We start from the raw sequence: 20262 nt of genomic DNA, 5'->3' as shown, positions 1-20262 counted from the left end.
CACTGCAACCAGTTTCCCAAATAAAAACACACGCTGGTATATATAAAGGACGAGCCTGAAATGTGATCTCCGACTCCTCAGTTTCAACATGAAGGGGCTCCTCTTCTGCTGCCTTGTGGCCCTGGCCAGTGAGTTTTCATTGATTCATTCATATGATTTTAGTTTTAGGGCGATATCACAATGCAGCCTCATAATTCTTTACCTTCAGTTCATTTATTTTTTATTCATTCATTCATTCATCTTCTAACCGCTTCATCCTCTTGAGGGTCGCAGGGGGGCTGGAGCCTATCCCAGCTACATTGGGCGAGAGGCAGGGTACACCCTGGACAGGTCGCCAGACTATCGCAGGGCTGACACATAGAGACAGACAACCATTCACACTCACATTCACACCTACGGACAATTTAGAGTTATCAATTAACCTAGTCCCCAATCTGCATGTCTTTGGACTGTGGGAGGAAGCCGGAGTGCCCGGAGAGAACCCACGCTGACACGGGGATAACATGCAAACTCCGCACAGAAGGGCTCCCACGCCCGGGATCGAACCGGCAACCCTCTTGCTGTGAGGCGAGAGCGCTAACCACCACACCACCGTGCCACCCCTTATTTTTTATCATATATATATATATATATATTTTTTTTTTTTTTTTAATATCTTGGGATCAAGTTGGAAATAAGTGTTCTTACTTTAACATGTCGTCCCCTAGATTGAACAAAATAACAAAATGTGCTGATATTCTCATAAATGCTGACATAATGTTTGAATTTTATTCCTTCAGCATGTCAAAGTATCCGATACGGTGAGTGTTTTTATCATCATTGTAAGAGCACAAAATAATCTTTTTCCAAAACTTTCCATAAGAAGTGAAATAACATTTCATTTTGGAAACATATTCCAGAGCTCGGCCTGAACCCAAAGAAAACCTATGAGTACAGATATGAGGGAATGGTGAATTTCGGACTCGGGATGCCAAACCTTGCTGAGTCTGGTGTGAGAATAACATGCAAGCTCAAGATCGCTGGTGTGTCTGAACAAACATTCCTCCTTCAGGTAATACTGACCATACATTGTTCTACAAACTCTCTCAGAATATGTTTTTTAAACTTAAAAATCACCAAGCATTGTTTCATAAACAGGTTGTTAATTATTATTATTAGAATTAGAATTAGAATTATTAATAATTCAAGTAAAGTAATTGGCGTCGTATCATTTGTCATTCATTTTTTATTCATACACCATAAATACTTTGGAGGTCAATGTAATAAACATCTGTTGAAAGGTTGTACAGCCTGTAATCTCCCCAAAATAACTTTTTATGGTGTAAATATGACGCAGAGTTCTTTGAAACCGCCTAATAAGTTTAAACTGTTGAGATTTTGTTTGTTAGAAATGTCTGCATAGCAACAGTGGACTGTTTGTGCATCTCTAACGCAGTACCTTCCTTTTTGTCATCTTCCAATCATAAACAGATGATGTGTTCACAGGTTTTTGGATATATACTATCAGTACATACACCTGCTAGTTTCCTGTCCACTTATGTTGGGTTAGAAATGTCACCTGTGCTTCATCTGACAAAGAAAATTGGAGAGTTTTCATGCTGACTTGACAAATACTCGTCACTGTGGCACATGAGCACTAGAACATATTATTTCGATCTCTGGTTCAAAGCTTTCAGATTTGGCCTTCGAGGAGTTCAATGGCTTCCCGGGGAAAAACAGCTTTAATGCTTCCCCAAAGCTCACCAAGCGTATTGCTGCCCATCTCATCAAACCCTTTATGTTTGACTATGCCGGTGGACATGTTAGTAACATCCGTGCCGCTGCTGAGATTCCTGACACGATTGTCAACATTGTGAGAGGGATACTGGGTTTGTTCCAAGTCACTCTGAAGACCACACAGAGGGTCTATCAGCTCGAAGAGGTGAGTCACTGCTGACAAATAAACTGTTATCAATTAAACAAACAGCATCTGTAAAAATGTAATAAAAATTGTTTAATTGTGTTTGCAGGCTGGCATCCATGGCAAGTGTCAGAGTAACTATGCAACTGAAGAAAACGGGCAAACAAAGGAAATGACCATCACTCAGGTTGTGGATGTCGTTAACTGCAAGGAGAGAGCAGCCATGTATAGAGGAATGGCCACCGCTGTGCTCGATGAAGTCGCCAAGCAGGTCTGTTTATCTCTCCGCAGATGCTTCTGATTCCACAATTATAAATGAAGCAGACCAAAGTCAGAGCTATTTTTGTTTGTGTGTCCTCCAATCTAGAGAGGGGAATCTGTCATTTCAACAGTGAGATATGTTTACACAGTCAAGCCAACAGCGGAGGGAGGCCTCATTACCAGGGCTCATGGCCTGGAGCAGCAGCATTTCAGTCCCTTCAATGTGAAGGGCGGCAGTTTCAAGATGCAAGCCGTGTAAGACAAGGAAATATCTGCACAACACGCCTCTCACCCGTAATGCTCGTCTGCCATACAAATAGTCTGCTTTGAATAACTTCTCCTGCAGGAAGGAAATGGTGCTGCTCGGCGTGAGTGACACAGCGAGAGCCGTCACGTTTGGGCCAATGGAAAGCAAGGGCAACCTTGTTTACAAGTTTGTCAGCTCAGAAGTTAATGTCCCCATTATGATGCAGAGCCTGGAAGACCCAGTGCCAAAGGTGATAATGATATTCTGCTGCTACATGACATTCATTGGTCTGTAAAATCTTTCCTGATATGAGCAGGAAGCAGGAAGTTAAAATAAATACAGGACTAGCAGCGTTCAATTAACCAATTAGAGCTGTACTCTCTGTTCCTCTTTATAGGCTATTGAGCTGGTCAAGCATCTGGCTGAGGTTAATCGCCACCAGATTGACAGTGCAACTACAGAGGAGGCTATAAAGCTGTATCAACTCCTGCGAGCGATGCCTTATGAGGGATTGGAGGATATGTGGAAGCAACTTGCAGGAAATGAAGAGCATAGGTATGAGATTATCACACAGTGTGGACAATTATGAATTGTAAAGAAGAAAACAGGGCTTGATCAAGTTCTGAAAAAAAAATATTAAGAATATAACATAAATTTTAAATGTAAAATGTATGAAAAAAATATATGAAAAACTAAATTTGAAGAAAATATCTCAGTAGCAGCCACACCACTTTTTAAAGGTCTTTCACCAGGGTCATGTTTACATATTTAACATTGGAGCAGACGATATTTGACCAAATTTTTAGACTTTACAGCTAAACCGAACATTTTAGAGCATTTTGAAATAAAAAAAATTAGATCGGGGGTTGAAAATGTTTTGATAATTGCGTGCCATTTTAGCCAGCATGTGATTGAGGACAACAGTTAAAGTGTACACACTGTGACTTTTTAAAGACATTGTATGACATATTGTTTAATGACTTTTTCTAACCTTGTTATGGCATGCTAACACTTCACAATTCTGCCTAAATAACATCCATGTACCATTCTAGTTTTTAACATTTTAATGCATTTGAAAGTAATGAAATAGAGAGACAATACAGAGTTTGACACTGATTATACCCACAACAGTCGCACGATGGCTTCTGCTGGGCTGCAGCAACATGACATGCACAGACTGCACACAGAACTTTTGCTAAGGTGGTCTGGTCTGTCAAGCTGTCGCAGTAAGCATGGAGCCCACACTGTTACTAACTGCATTCCCTAAAGAAATATTATCATATTTTTGGAAAATGAAACAGTGATTCCAGAGAGAAGCAGACAGAGGGGTCTACAGTCTGTGTTTGAAGGATATATCCAGGATGTCAAAAAAAAGCAAAAGCAGCATGTGTATACATTCAGTAGGCTATATCTTCAGTAGCTAGCTAGCTAACCCTACACTTTTCAGGGTTTGATTTTGGTTTTGGAACAGGGAAGAAACTGATATCTTTTTCCAACCTCTCCAGGTAACGAGTATCATTAATACACGACGTGCCCCAGGCACAACATTTAGCTCCAAATCCACAAAACGAGCCTGGAAATGAAGGAAATCTGAAACGACTGCATTAGAGTCAATGGAGCACAGCCGTGTTGTTGTTGCACAGCCGGACCCTGGTCTGAGCCGGCCTGATGCTATGTTATGATTGGATTTATTTAGGGGGGGACAATTATATTAGCTGCTTAAACTTGACTGTAACCAGAAATTCAAAAAGGATTTTATTCAGCATGTCTTTGTACCCATTAAGAACACTGCAGGAAGGTTTGAAAGTGAAATTCCTTCATAGATAACCTTTAACCAAGCTTTTCATTACAGTATTATAAGGTGGAGAACAAAATAGTTCAAGGCCATCTCTCAAATCTGATACTGATCCACTCAACAGAATGGTTAATTGAAGAGCATCTTCCCGCTTAGTTCAGGAAGGATTTAGTCTGGCACATTACCATCGATGAATGATTTATTATCATGTGAGGCATGATGACAGAAAGGTGACGGCTGAGAGACTGCTTCTCTTGCTCATTAAGATTTAGGCAGCAACTGACACTTTGTATTTCATCTTGTACATGTGCAATTAAATGCCACATCTGAACTGATCCTCACACTTGTATCTTTTCAGTTTCCTCCCTTTATTTATTTGAAGGATAATTGTTATCATAAGTATTGTCTGATTCAATCACTTTTCTTCTCTTTACTCGTTATTAGACGTTGGTTTTTGGACATGGTTGTTGAGGTCAATGATGCCAGAATCCTGAATTTCCTGGAAGCGAGGTTCCAGGCTCAAGACATATCTACAACTGAAGCTCTGCAAACCCTTTTGCTGTCCATTAACCATCTCAAGGCCATCCCTGATCTGGTTGAGATGGCTAAAGTGAGTTAATCCTAACGTATTGTTTCCACACAGTTTTGTTTGTGTCCATAATTTATGTTATACACGTAGTATGCCCCCTAGTGTGTACCACAAGGAAATGCATCTCTTTAGTTAAAATAAAGATAGAAAACACAAACGGTTTAGAATAGCCTAGCTAGCTAAGTCAGCCATTGCTTTATGGATTCCTTTTCTGAAGCCTCAAGTTTGGCATTTTGATTATCGCCATCTTGGTTTTTTGGGGACAAAATGGACCAAATTTGGATGAGAAAGTGAAGCTTTGGATCTGACTTACACACTGTGGTGATACTTGCAGACAGCCTGTCAGTCAATGTGGCCCGCCCTTATTTATGCTTAACTTTAAGCCTTAATAAAATGTAAACACATACATTTGTCATAAAGAGGGAAATTAGCTGCAGAGACCAAAGCTGTTGTTGCACCAGACTGTAAATATAGTTATATCTGCTGTAAAGTTGGGCATTTCACATGGGCATATATGGGAATTGACTCGCATCTGGAGCCAGCCTCAAGTGGCCATTAGGGGAACTGCACTTATTGGCACTTATTTATTTATTTAACAGGGATAGTGCACAGTTACTTAGCTGTACCAGAGTTAGCTATAAGCTAATTTTCATTTGTAGAGGGCTTCATTTTTCAGCCCCAGAGGTTGCTGCCTGATAAAAACTAGGGCTGTACTCAACTCAGAATAATGTCAGTTGAATCAGATCTCGTTGTTCAGTATTATTATTCAACTAATTCCTTTTTTCCTTGTAGAGTTTGATAGTTTGAATGGACTCAGTGAGATGTTCATGGTGACAGTGACATTCATGAGATATACAGTACTAAACAAGTCAACCCAAGTTAATGCATGCTTACAATGTTAACAATGGATCAGAAATGTGCAAAAAAATTTGCCGACACTAGATATCAAATAAAAGCCAGAGACTGTTTCAAATCAAGTTGCTGTGAGCTGTAAATTCACCACTTTGAGCAGAAGACAAATGGACAAATATCATTGTCTTGGAGCCTGACGGGGCAAATTCTCTCTTCCTCCAGACAGCTGACAGACTCACTCTGGGTCTGGGTCTGCAGCTGCCTATACTGGAGAGCAGCATGAAAGCGTGAAGCTAAATCTGGGGACCAAAATGTCACCAGAGGTACACAGAGTAAATGACCACTCGACTTGAAGTAATCTCAGTTGACTGAGTGTTCTCTAACTGATGATTTGAATCTTTGACTGTCAGGGGGCAGCCCTAATAGAAATGCTAAAAGTGAAAAATCAATTTTGTCTGTTTTTCACTGTCCAGTCTGATGGAGTTTGTGCATGGGGCGTTATCAAGACAAAAACAGGACCAACAATGCAAGGTGACAAATAAGTGAAGAGCTTGGCCTGCCAGCTATGTTGCCAATATATTGTTAAAAGACATATGAACCATGATGCATGCACTCTATATGCTACACAGCTGGCATGCTACCAATGTAAGCTTAATAAGCTGTCCAACTGAAATAGCCTGCTAGCTTATTTGTTTTTAAGCCAACTTCCTGTGGCGCACATTAGATATGGTCTGTCCGAAATCTGCAGCAAAAGTTACAGTTTTCAGTCTACTCTGGGCAAATTCCAAACCAAAAAAACAGGAGTTTTGCAAACACATTGGAGATCATGGAAGGTCCCATAGGAATGAACGGCTATGGTTCAATTGCGCACGTACACGGAGCTTTATGGAAACGAGTTGTAAAGACAGAGAAATGGTTTGCATATTGACAAATGTCACCATGCAATCATAACAGATCATGTCAAAATGTCTCTGTCTCTCTTTCACAGATGTTCCTCAGCATGCCCTTTAGCAAATCCAGCATCTATCTGTGGCATACAGTGGTGCTTTCCTACGGCTCTCTGGTGTACAAGCACTGTGCCTATTACACACCTTGTCCAGTATCTGCTGTGCAGGTAATCAGACAGAGGAAGATTTTACTTTCCTTTGTACCGTAACTTCTCCTGGTATATGATGAGAATTATCTGTGTGCAAAATCATAATGTAGTCTATTTGTAACAACTGACTGCACATTTGTTTACATCTGTACTAGCCACTGCTGGACATGGCTGTGGAAAGTCTGAGGAATGGCAATGAGGAAAACATGGTCATCGCTCTGAAAGCTCTGGGGAACGCAGGTCATCCAGGCAGCATTAAAACAATCATGCGCTTCCTCCCCGGAGTTGCTGCCACCCCTGTGGATCTTCCACCTCGTGTGCTGAGTGCTGCCGTGCAGTCTATGAGACTCATAGCTGCCAGAGACCCTCACAGTGTAACTATATATATATAACATACAGGAATAAAGGCGACTTCTAAGATGTTCATTTATCACAGCTATATGCTAGGTTTTCATATGAATCATGTTTATGGTAATTGCATGCTCTGTGTTCCACAGTCGAGCTAAAAATGTAATTTTCTGATAAGGTCAAATTCAAATTGGCAATGCGTTTAAACAAAACTGCAGGTTATTCTAATCCTGGAATTTAATTTTCTTCATTGTGGCAGGTAAGAATAATTTTCAACAATCATGTGAAAATGGCAAATCTGATTCATACTATTGTCACGTTATCTTTGCATTGTGGAGGTACACAATTATCTCCGTATTTATATCTCCAACATTTACAGTAATCTGGATTTTTAAAGTTCATCGTCTCTTCAGAAAATATTGGAGACAGTGTTGGAGGAGAACAGAAATACAGAGCAGTGGGTGGTTGAACGTGCAGTCTTTCTGAACTCCTAATCATTGTAATACTTGTGTTTTCAGGTCCAAGACATCACCTTGAATCTGTTCGTGCAGAAGAACCTAACCACTGAGATACGCATGCTGGCCTTCATGATCCTGTTTGACACTAAGCCATCAATGGCTCTAGTGTCCACAGTAACTGGACATCTACAGGAGGAAAAAGACCTCCATCTTGTCAGTTTTGCATACTCCTACTTGAGAAGCCTTGCCAGATCCAGTACGCCAAACAACCAATTCCTGTGAGCATAACAAGGCAGTTATAACCATTATTGTTTATGTCATATTATTTCCAGTGTTCTCCAGCTTTTAACCATCCATTTCTCTGTTCTCTACAACAGCTCAACTGCCTGCAGCGTAGCCGCGAAAATCCTGGCCCCTAAATTCGGTCGTCTCAGCTATCACTACAGCAAAGCAGTGCGCATGGACTGGTTTAATGGTATGCTCAAATACAGATTCTTAGATTCATCTGAAACCAGTGCATGACGATTTGCTTTTTCCCCCCGATACAGATGATTTCCTAATCGGTACTGCCGCTGAAGTCTTCATGCTGAGAAGTGCAACAAACAACTTCCCCACTGAAATCATGTTGAAAGGAAAATTTTACTTCATTGGTAGAATTCTGCAGCTTCTGGAGGTACGGCGCCATACACTGAGACTTTGATTGAAGATGAAGTGTCTTCCCAATTGTGAACAGTAATCTTCTTTTCTTTTTATGCTGCAGTTTGGTGTCCGTGCTGAAGGACTTAAGGAGCTGCTTGACACCGGCATCCCTAGTTTTAAAGGAGATCTTAGTTTCAGTGACTTCCAGGCTATTCTAAATGTGGTGAGTGTGCTGTACAACTATGACTTTGAGGCAACAGCAGAACTGTGCTGTGATGTGTCAGCTATGTGTTGTGCTGTGCCATTTTCAGCTTCAAAACTGGGAAATTCTGCCCAATGATAAGCCCATCCTGTCCGCCTATTCTCGCGCGTCTGGACAAGAGTGCTTCTTTGCTGATCTTAACAAAGCAACCATTCAGGACATCATCATGGTGAGAGAATACTGAAGAACAAACATTAGTGTCGAAGCTCAGTCAACAAAAAGGACCGTGTGTGTACAAAGCCTTTTACATGCTGTTCTCCTGTGATCCTGCCCGCAGGCTCTTAGTCCTTCTGCAGGGAAAGAGAGCCCTCTGTGGGCTGTGATCGAGAATCTACAGAAGGGGGTGTCATGGCATCGGACAAAGCCGTTCTTAATCTTTGAGGTTCGCTACTTCCAAGCTACCACCCTTGGTCTCCCCCTGGAGATTAGCAAATATTATGAAACCATCAATGGGATAACTGTTAATGGTGAGAAGTCAAATCCTACAGCAAAGGACCACCTCACAAATTGACTTAGCTCTGGTTGATGACTAAAATTATTATTTCATTTGATGTAAATCATTTTTAAAGTCTTTTTTTTTTTTTATGCAGCCAAAGCCACAGTAAATCCACCACTGACTGAACATCTTGGACAACTGTTGACTTCTGACATTTCACTGGAGTCTGATGGTTTTATTGGGTAAAATACTACTTCCATCATGTTAAAGGTCCAGTGTGTAGGATTTGGGGCATCTATTGGCAGAAGTTATATATATTATACATAGCTATGTTTCCATTAGTTTATACTAATCTGAATATAACAGTTGTTTTTGTTTTCATTACCCTGAGCTATTTATATCCACATACAGAGCAGGTTCTCTTACACAGAGTCTGCTATGTTGTTTTGCAGTAGCCCAGAAAAGGCAAACCCTAACCAAACACTGGCTTTAGATAGGGTCAGTCATGTTTTTGTATTTTCGCATCAGCCATCGCAGTTCTCCTGCAACCTCATCACTAGATGCCACTAAACCCTGCACACTAGACCTTTAAGCAATTATCACAGGAAGCAAACAAAATTGCTTTTGTATACCATTTATAGCCATATTGTGGAGTTAAAACAAGTGAATTAACCTCTTCTTTTTAGTTTCACAAAGGATTTTTGGGTTTTCTATGGGATCAACACAGAGCTGTTCCAATGCGGTACTGAGCTTAAGAGCAAATCGCCCATTGCTATCCCGTGGAACTTTGCCGTCAAGATTAATGTCAGAGAGAAGAAGTTTCAACTCGACATTCCTTCATGCAAAAAAGAGTTTGAACTCTTTTCAGTCAGGTATGTTTTAGGCATGTGGTAGGAAATGGTTTCACATAAGGATCACGATTTTGAATTAATTCACAAATTCAAAATATTAATTCTTGTACTTTAATCAACACATTGTGATTCTTCCTTGCTAAATGGAGAGCGGCACATCAAGACCAAACTTCTGTTTCATATTGCAACTCTTGTCATGCACTGCTCTAAAGTAAGAGCCTGAAAAAGTTCCTCTTACCTATATATTGAGTCGAAAATGAATGGAACTCAATGTATGCCATGTGGTTTATACAATTGTGCTTTAAGTGTTATAAAAGTTACCCACAATGCAGTCAATGTGCCATGTTTTCCTTTCCAACCAACAGCTCCAATGTGTATGCAGTCTCCAGGAACATTGAAGAGCCAGCTTTGGCTAAAATGACTCCAATAATGCCCACAGCCATTGATTCCAATCATGAAGTCGTCCGCAAGGACCCCACAGTTGTGAGGCCTGAGTCAGATGAGGTACAGTCATCACCTTTGTAAGATTACTGTTAAAGTAAAAATAATTAAGATTTACAGAACTCAATCTTTGTAATTTTCCCCCAATCCAACAGATCCTGGCAGCAAACACCTGGCATCCAATATCCAAAATGTGTACCAAGAGTAACATTTATGGAGCTGGTCTGTGTGTGGAGTCTGAGTTAAGGAGAGAGTATTATCACGAGGAATACCCCCTCTACTATTTCCTGGGATACACCCGCATGGCATTCAAAGTAGTCCCAGGTATGCACAACAAGTCCAACACATTCATATAGTACTGTGCAATCCAAAAAACATCACAAACTTATATGGCCTCAAGAATGTAACAAATATTTAGCAGAGCAAGCAAAACACTGCTTAACCAGCCCACTCTAATGGAAAAAAACACCACTCTGGTCAACTGTGCAAAGAGCTTATTACGATCCTATACTTACATTTATTGTGAGGCAATGCCCTCTAGTAAATATTAGAGGAGCAGAGGAGGAAGTCGCATAAAAACGTAGCATACGTAGCATAAAAAACAACAAAGTCCATGACATGTTGTACAAATTTTAAACAACCACAGGACTTTCACCCAGGAGACCAGTGTTTGCATCCCGAAGTCAGCTTTGACTCCTTTTAACAACAACATTGCCTAGTATGTAAGTGTAGCAAGCTTCGCTATCTATGCTAGTGACATAACTAATCACATAAAGCTAAACCAAGCTGTTTTGCGTAAACCTAAGCAGGGAGTGTTGGAGCGAAACTACAACCATTTTATGATGTTAAGAATGAGCTTAAAATTACCATTAAAATAGTAATAGATGTAGTTTTGGGGCTGCTCACATGACTTTATATATTTTTTTTTTTAGCTGGTGGAAATTGACATAGTCTGTCATTTAGCTAGGAGGGAGCATTGGCTTAAACTTGCATGAGACACAATGCACCTCTGGCAGATTGTGTTCAGCAGTGTGCTCTGCTGCACCTGGAACCACACACAAGAGTGATGTCACTTTGTACTGACACACTGACACACACCAGAAGTCTGCAAGAACAAGATTTTCATTAAGAGTTAAGATACTCTTAATTGTTGTTTTTTATGAACTAGTACAGTGCCTGTTCAAAACTGGCTGCTATTCTGACTGATTGTACAGAAGCCCCCTAGAGCACTTAAATATGCATCTCAACCAACCTGATCTCACAGAAATACATGAAATGACCACGACCTCTTAACACCGCATTCCGTGGTGGCAGCACGTAATGGGTTGAAATTACGTGCTGCCACCACGAAAACAATGCCAATGTAAAGTCAATTAGGGTCCTCTCCCGTGGTGGACACACGGATTCCCTGATTCAATCACGTCACGTCAACCTCGTTTTCCTCAATGATATCTTTAACATTCCTGTACACACACAAAAACGCGGAAGTGTCCTTGATATTAAAACGGCAAATACATTCCTCTGTTATAATTTCCCACCAATAATAATAATAATGGTAATAACGTGATAGTTCAGCTGTTCTAGATATTTGTTATAGCCTATTCAAATATTCAATCACAAAAACGCCGTTTCTAGAGAACTTGCTAAAATATCTGAAATGAACCATCATGCTTACTTTTTCTTAACATATTTCATCTAGGTGCAGTGTCATTACTAGTTCAGCTTTACTAGACATTTGATATATTCAGTAGATGTATCTTTTTACTACCCTGTTTTACAACAAGCCGCAAAAACCTATCAGTCCCAAAAACGCCATTTTTAGAGTACTATCTAAAATAGCTACGATTAGCCAACATCCTTGCTTTTTTTCTTAACATGGTTCATCTAGATGCAGTGTAATAACTACTTCGGCTTTACTAGATATTAGATTTATTCAGTAGATCTATCTTTTTACAACCCTATTTTACAAGCCGCAAACGAACCTACTGTCCCAAAAACGCTGTTTCTAGTGTATTAGCTAAAATATCGAAAATTAGCCGACATCTTTACTTTTTCTTACCATATTTCATCTAGGTGGAGTGTAATAACTAGTTCGGCTTTACTTGATATTAGATATATTCAGTAGATATATCTTTTTACAACCCTATTTAGAGCCCTACTTTGCAAATCAGAAGAACTACAACTATGTTGCTGATATGTATCAAACTGCATGGCGGTCCCAGGAATTGTAGTTTTTTAAAAAATCTAAGCGTTTTTCCCAGATTTGGAAGTTGTAAATACTGAATTGAGAGTACAGTGTGGACTTTAAGGGGATGGTAAACACACTTGTGTAATCAGATTTTAAATATCTAATTTCTAAATGGGTGAAAATTAATTTTATCCATATTTTATCCATATCTGACAGCACCCTCAGTTGTTGACTACACTCACATGATAGCTGAGGTCAAGAGCTCTCTATAACAGTTGGTCCCATGTCTGTACCCCCTTTAGTTGCTGAGTTATAAGCCCTCAAACATGCACTGAGGTCAAGGTTCAAAGGTCAATGGCTGAAAGCAGGAGCCATATAGAATCTTCATACTGACATATGTTACTCTCCAGGTTGAGACCTTTCCAATGATGTATTTGGTTTAGCTCTACGACAAAGTTTAGATTTTTTCATTTTTTGGACACAAGCCATGCCAGGTGTAGTTTCAGAGAGCACTTCGAAGGCCCAGTGTATAAAATGAGTTTTGTTTGTTTCTTTGCTTGTTTTTTCATTTTTTACTGTAGATAGTTACTAACATGAGTCATCCTCAGACAATACAATACTACTAAAAAGTAAAACCAATAATAACAATAATAAAATAAGCAAAAATAATATTAAAATTATATTGAAATTTTAAAATCTATTTACAGAGTGGAATGGCAGCCTAATAGATAACTTAGATAATATTTATTATTGTTTAGACACTTTATTATTGCTTAGATACTATTTAGCCTATTATTGTATTTACTTTTAGCATGTTCTACTTTTGAGTAATTTCCGAGAAGTTATCATAAAAAAAATAAAAAATTACAGACTATAGGAGACAACCTCTTCAGTGTCTCACGTCAATTAATTAACACTATTTGTCGGCTTTTTATAATATATTTATTTATATTTTTTTGCTGCTTGTCTCCAGTTGAGAGTGATGATTTGCTAAATACATTCTACAATAATAATTAGATTAACATTTGGTCTATAATATTGTTGGCTATATTACGCATTTTAATTAAAAAAAAAACCGGAAGAATAAAAGAAATAAACACCGAAATAATTACTTTTTTTTAATTGATGACACACACACGCACACACACACACACACACACACATTGAACATTGAATGAATGAATGAATGAACATTGGAAGTGGTTCAGCCACAGTCCCGCCGGCTGGCGTGGTCACATTGAGATTCCATTTGTTTTTTATTACTAACAAAATGTTTTATATTGACCGTATGAATGGTTTCGTTTTCAAATAAATATTTGGAAACGAAAATATGCTTTGGTGTACTTTTACAGAGTTTTGCAATATGTATATAGCCTACCTGTATCAAAATGTAGGCTATAATTTTCAGCAGCGGTTTGTGTGACAGCTGCCACGGTCGGAGGTATAACCAGGGGGCAGCCGCTGGTTCTGTGGCGCTGGCTTGGGGTCCGCTCTCCCCTGGTGGAGTGGAGGGTGGCCGGGTTGCCAGGGGCAGACGGCTCCATGTGATGGTGTTTCCTTTCTGGTTCTTCCGTGCTCAGCCTTATTTTTATCTTCTTATTTATTTATTAGTGGCGTTTGGATTCAGTTATGGCAGACGGATGGCAATCTGAAATGGCATTAAGCCCACAGACGGCGGACAGCAGCTACAAAACAGTAGTGGAACGCGCCCCATCCGCCCACAGCACAATGCTCTTAAAGCCCTACGTTATCAAAAGCTGGCAAAATACATTTATTTTATTTTATGGCCTTGACATTAACCTGTCATATTGTTGAGTTATCAAGGACACTTCCGCGTTTTTGTGTGTGTACAGGAATGTTAAAGATATCATTGAGGAAAACGACGTTGACGTGACGTGATTGAATCAGGGAATCCGTGTGTCCACCACGGGAGAGGACCCTAATTGACTTTACATTGGCATTGTTTTCGTGGTGGCAGCACGTAATTTCAACCCATTACGTGCTGCCACCACGGAATGCGGTGTTAAGAGGTCGTGGTCATTTCACGTATTTCTGTGAGATCAGGTTGATCTCAACAGAACTTGCTGTGTACTTCTATCTCAGAGGAAAACACTGCACCACTACATATGCCTGACAGAGACATGTTACTGGTTACACTGCAGATTCAGAATTAACTCACAAAATATAACAATTAACTATTCGTTATATTACTTTTTTAGTTAGACCCCATAAAGTTTGTAATTCTGTATCTCCCCTAAATACAGATATGTGTCTCTGTGTGAATATCAGGCTAATCGCTGGTAAGTGTAGCTAATGCTAGGTAGCTTCTATTTACCTGGTGTCTTCAGTTGCCTGTGACCGGTATTTTCCCAAGGTGTCTTACGTCTTTGTAGCTGCAGCATCCACGATTAAAATCCAGTTTTGGTTGTTTGGCCAGTGTAGGGCTCCAGCTAACATCTGCAGCCAAGGACGGCTCACCTTTGGTGGAGTGTATTTCCTGGAGCTTAGCGTTGTTGTGCTTTCAGACCAGAGGTTTGAGGATGTGTTTTTTTATGGTAAGAGTTTTAGTCCGACTACCTGCAGCAGCAGCAGCAGTGTTCTTGTCATCTTTCCTCCCAACAAAATCAAAGTATTGGGAATAAATTTTCAGCCATTAATGTTAACGTTTCCAAGTAGCTAGCTGCTTTGTGACGTGCGTGCGCAGCACGATGGTTAGGAAAATGAGCCCGTTGATGTGACTGTTGTGTTTCAAGTCAGTAGTGATGTGATAACAAAAGTAACGTTGGTTTTAGAGTAATTGTAATGTTATTACTGAAATTTCTTTAGTAATTAGTTACACTACTCGTTACTGGAAAAAGTAACGTTATTACTGTAACGCGTTACTGCCCAACACTGGCTCCACCATAGACAGATGTTAAGTAAAGGTACATTGTGTTGATTATTCCTCTTTTACTCTCTTCACCTTAAGTGAAAATTTGAATGCAGTAGCCTACTTTCACTGTGTGGTATTTATAGTTTTAAGTTTAAAAGTTAATAGTTTTACTACTTCTACTTCTACTATTTCTTCTACCACTGCAAATACTAACATTCCCAGTTAAAGGATGGGTAGACAGGAAAACAAGACAGTGTTTGCCTGGGGCCCCCACATCACTAAATCTGCCCCTGAAAATAACACCCAAGTCACGGCTACTCACAGTCAGACAGTAAAGAAGTAAGAAAGCTGAAGTAAGCTATGCAGTTGTATTAGTTTATAGAGTAGAGCATGATTTTTTTTTTAGTTATTCAGCTTGCGGTCACATTGTTAGTGTTATAAGTTACATGGCAAATGTTCACACTTTGAGATGCAATGGCAGAGTTATGCTTATTCTGTGGGCAATCTGCTCGTGCTCATTGACTCCAGGAAAGTGAAGAGGAACTCGGTTGTAACATTAGTACATCCAGCGTCTGAACTGCAGTCAGTGAGCCACAGCTAAGCCGGTGTCGTGCCAGGGTAACTCAACATAGCCGACATGCTGCTCGCTCTGCAGAGCCCAGCGCTTCTTTGGGTTCAGAAACACAAGCCTTCATAATGAACGTTACATAGCTTATGCTTGAAATGTTTGAAACATGGAAAATCTCTGGTCTGTCTCTACATCTGTAGAATGTACCATAGCGAGCGATACAGAATACTTGCATAGATGAAAAGGTGCTGCAGAGGCCTAAAGCCCCCAGTGTCCCTGACACTGTAGAGAGCCAAATTTGACAATGCACATCCTTGGGTCTTCAGCATTGCACCTGCCAAATGTGAAGTAGATCGGATGAATGGTTCCTGACTTATGCGAGGGACCCACGCACATACACACATAAGAGATTTCCTGCTTGTTTTGGTTTTGCATAATGTTTAAATTAAAATACTTTTACAGGAACCACTGAACACAGACACTGGATTGCATGTTGCCGTGTTGCCTGATACATTTCTTTCTTAACTCTTTCCTAACGTAGCCTGTATATCTTTATTAGCACAGGCAATCAAAGCTGTTGACAAAATCCACTTTGAGGTTAATGCTGGCCCGAGCAGAGACCCAATGAGTGCACGCCAACTGCTTGAGACTCTGAGGAGGCTTTCCAAGGTATTTGGCTACCCTTGCAATGTTATTATATGTGCACCTGCTCTGGTGTTTAATCCATTCAAATTCTCCTGTTGCTTAATTGTGTTTACAGGAAGCCACCCAGCGAGTAAATCTGACCTCTGATTCAGCCTCAAGCATCACAGAATCTCCTCACAGCCGTCGTGACAACGTAATGGAGGTACGCTCACACATGCTCCACAGAGAGTGACCCAAAAATGTTTGCACTGAGCAGTCATCATGTAAATTGATTCAGCTGTGCTAATGATTCATGATCCCATCACCATGAAAATAAGTGGTTCAAGTTATGACTGCAGCTAATTGTGTGCATGAAGCACTCCATAGAAAGTGTTGCTTTACTGTCATATACGATAAAAAATGCTCAGGTCCACACATGACATAAGATGACTGATATGTTGCACATTTGTATGTGATGCACACCAACCCACAGCCCACTGGACTGCCTGCTATCATATTCCATAGGGTTTGGACTCAACACCTGAAGCTGTGTTCAATATCAAAGCATTGGCCATGAGTGGCAACCAGAAGCCCGAGGGTTATGATGCAGCCTTCTACTACACGCCTGAGGCAAACATTCAGAACGCCCAGCTGATCGTGTCCCAGGTCGGGGAAGACACCAACTGGAAGATGTGCATTGACACCACTGTGGATGCCCATGACGAGGCAAAGGTAGATATACAACACACAGGATACTATTTTATTTCTATCTGTGTGCATTAAATGTCAGAAGTTTAAAGAATAATATTGCCATTATATTTTCCCTGAAAACACTAAAATAATAAGTAATTGCTAGCCTTAATCTTTAAAACATTTAAAGAAACAGTGTGTAGGATTTAGTGGCGTCTAACAGTGAGGATTACAGATCGCAACCGGCTGAAATGTCTCCCATGTGTCCCGGAACGTCAATGACCAATGCACCCAGGGTACCTTTCACATTGCGTCGGGACTTGGAAAGTCCATGACAAACGTCGATATGTGATGAGGTCAGAGTGAGAATGTGTTGCTCTGGGCCACTGTAGAAACATGGCAGTGCAACATGACAGACTCTGTGAATTAGGACCCACTTTCAATGTAGATATTAATGTCTCATTTTAAGGTAATGAAAACACAACATTCTTAATTTCAGATGATCATTTCTAACAATATACATCCCCCTACATCCTACACACTGGACCTTTAAAATCTAATAACCAGCTACATTTCATCCAGCCACCTTCACTATCTCTTAACCTTTCTCAAAATAGACAAAGTTTACCAAAGTTCAGCTTCACTACATAATGCATGTGAAGGTTGCTCTTAACTGCCAGACACATGGGTACATGAATGCTAACACACAAATCTCTTTATCTCATGGCAGCCTTGTAAGTGTCTGCATACTGCCTTTTATATATTTTAATAGAATCAAAAACATCATAAAACAGATCCACTTGTCTGTTGTTAGGATATATTTAGCCATATAAATCTGTTTAAATACACTGTCTGCAAACACACTGCATGATGGTTAAATTTCGACATTAAAAATCCTACTGATGGCCAGTTTAAGGTATTTGATCATATTGCACATGGAGGCCGAAGCCAAGGGTTTTGTTTGTAGAGACTTCCTTCATGATTGATCTCTTGTGTTTGCTCTAGGCACACATTAGATGGGGAGCTGAATGTCAGTCCTATGAAATGTCAATGAAATATGCAACTGCACATCTGCCTGGCTCCAAGCCAACGCTCAAGGCCAAAGTGCACTGGACCAGGATCCCGGAGAGCATGGCGGAGACGGGCAGAAGGTGAGCCTCGGTGGGAAAAAGGTGAAGTTTGTATCAGGGAAGATAAAATGTGAGGAGTAAGAGGAGAGTGAGCCGGAGAAGAAGGAGGTGAAAGATGACTTCGACTCGCTTACTCTGATTTACAGAACACGGTGGAAACATTTTCTGTGTTTAAAATGATGACACAAACTGGTGTGTATTGTTAAAGGAGTTTTTTTTTTTTAACCTCTCCCAGAATTGAAAGCTACGTCCCAGGCATGGCTTTACTTCTGGGCTTCTACCACCAGCATGAGAGAAATGCCAAGCAGGAGGTTTCTGCATCAGTTGTTGCCGCCTCAGCAGACAGCGTTGATGTGAAGATTAAATTCCCAGAGGTATTGGCGGAAACATCCACAACCTACATTTTTATGCAAAACTTGTAAATCCTTGCATTGTATATAACCTGCACTGACTGCTGTATTTACATGGATGTATCATTCATTCTTGTCATTAGTACACAGTCTACCGCCAGGCTATTCCGGTTCCTCTGCCACCTACCAGCTCTCTGGAGCTTCAGCCCGACATCACAAACACCACAATAGGCAGCTTTGGACGTGCATAAAAACATGTGAGCTACATAAAACCAGTTTGATTAAGCATAATTGGATGTTCATACTAATTTTCTGTGTCTTTTTGAATATTTTATCATTGTGTGTGTGTGGGGTGGGCAGTGGAGGATTGCGTTGACAGATTTCTATGCAAAGCAGATGAGCAAAAACAAGCAAAGAGCTGTGCAATTTTCTTTTTTTTTGCTTGCTTTTAAAAATATGTTTTGTGCTGCAGAAAGACAACAAAGCCCAGATGGGAGCCAGATGCCTCTTTTCACAGTGATAACGCCACAACCAAAATCTCACCACCATGATGAAAGTGAGGATCATAAAAGATGCATCAGTAATCTGTCAGATGTCACCAGTTTGGAAATAACCTGTGAAGGTCCTGATTTATTCATCTGAAATCCTGTTAATATTTGAAGACCCTCTTTTAATGAAATATTGTGTAAATTCATGCTTCTGCCCAAAAATATTGTAGCGTCATAACACAGGATTCACTAAAACCTGTTTCAGCAAGTTTTGTTTTTCCTCTCTGATCCTGTCAATTTAAATCTGTGCTTCATCCAAACATTGTGTTAAGTCTGTGTCCCAGGATTACAACCATGACAACATGTAATGAAGCTCCACCATGTTCAGTTTTGGCTTGTTAATGAACCAAGAAAGTTTAAAAAGCAGCTGGACTGTTGTTACATATGTGACCAGATTAGATCATGTAAAAACACCTGGGGGCCATCTTTATTCTTTATTCAGGATCCCCATTAGTCATTACTGCAATAACGTCATCCCATTAGTAGACCACAAGAGCAAACCATAAGAGACCATAATTTAGGCTCATAGAATGATATGTAACTGCATGAACTATATGTGACTGCACAAAACATGGTTGTACACTGAGACCTCACCCAAGTGAGCGCCACAAATACACATAACCTTCACAAATGTTACAACATATGCTGGTAAAACAGATTTCTTTTTTGGTAATTGCTGTTCTTTTATTTAAAAAAAATAATTCTACAAGTAACCGAAGTTAAGTATAGTGGTAATTTACTCCAAATCGACATGGTGCTGTACATTACAGCTTTCTTTAATGCAGTGGTCTTTGGTAAGGGTAGCGTGAAGCTTCCCCTGCGGACATGTCTGGTTTCATGATGGTGTCTATCAACAGCGTATGTTATCTATGAATATAGGGATGCAGGTCTTCTTAAGACATGGATATTTCTTAAGTACTGGATCAGGCTGTATGCAAGTCTGTCCTCCACCCTCCATGACAGGTTTAACTAGTTTAACTGTCATCTCTGTTAAAAAATAAGCACACTTTCTGATAACTGTAATGTCTCTACTCCCATGTTATTAACATGAGCTGACCATGAAAGAGTTCCCTCAAGTGTGACTCTCCAACAATTTTGACTTCTTTAACCTGCTCAG

At 40.1% G+C, this 20262-nt stretch overlaps 1 protein-coding gene across 1 annotated transcript; it reads left to right on the top strand.

Moving 5' to 3' along the window:
* Window positions 1-19344, top strand: vtg3 (vitellogenin 3, phosvitinless). The gene is made up of 28 exons (XM_049587578.1): window positions 1-128; window positions 780-800; window positions 900-1051; window positions 1670-1921; window positions 2010-2171; window positions 2268-2416; window positions 2508-2658; window positions 2806-2963; window positions 4648-4813; window positions 6633-6758; window positions 6896-7114; window positions 7607-7824; window positions 7924-8021; window positions 8095-8219; window positions 8307-8408; window positions 8497-8616; window positions 8725-8914; window positions 9038-9125; window positions 9570-9755; window positions 10100-10238; window positions 10331-10499; window positions 16363-16472; window positions 16564-16650; window positions 16953-17159; window positions 18123-18268; window positions 18483-18621; window positions 18741-18854; window positions 19070-19344. The coding sequence occupies exons 1-27, from the start codon at window positions 89-91 to the stop codon at window positions 18846-18848; spliced, it is 3828 nt and encodes a 1275-aa protein (XP_049443535.1). The 5' UTR covers window positions 1-88; the 3' UTR covers window positions 18849-18854; window positions 19070-19344.
* Window positions 19345-20262: the final 918 nt, after the last annotated feature.

This window comes from Epinephelus fuscoguttatus, linkage group LG10, assembly GCF_011397635.1.
Source record: "Epinephelus fuscoguttatus linkage group LG10, E.fuscoguttatus.final_Chr_v1".
NCBI classification, from domain to species: domain Eukaryota; kingdom Metazoa; phylum Chordata; class Actinopteri; order Perciformes; family Serranidae; genus Epinephelus; species Epinephelus fuscoguttatus.
The sequence above is the reverse complement of the archived record's forward strand: the minus strand, read 5'-3'. Positions and strand labels throughout refer to the sequence as shown.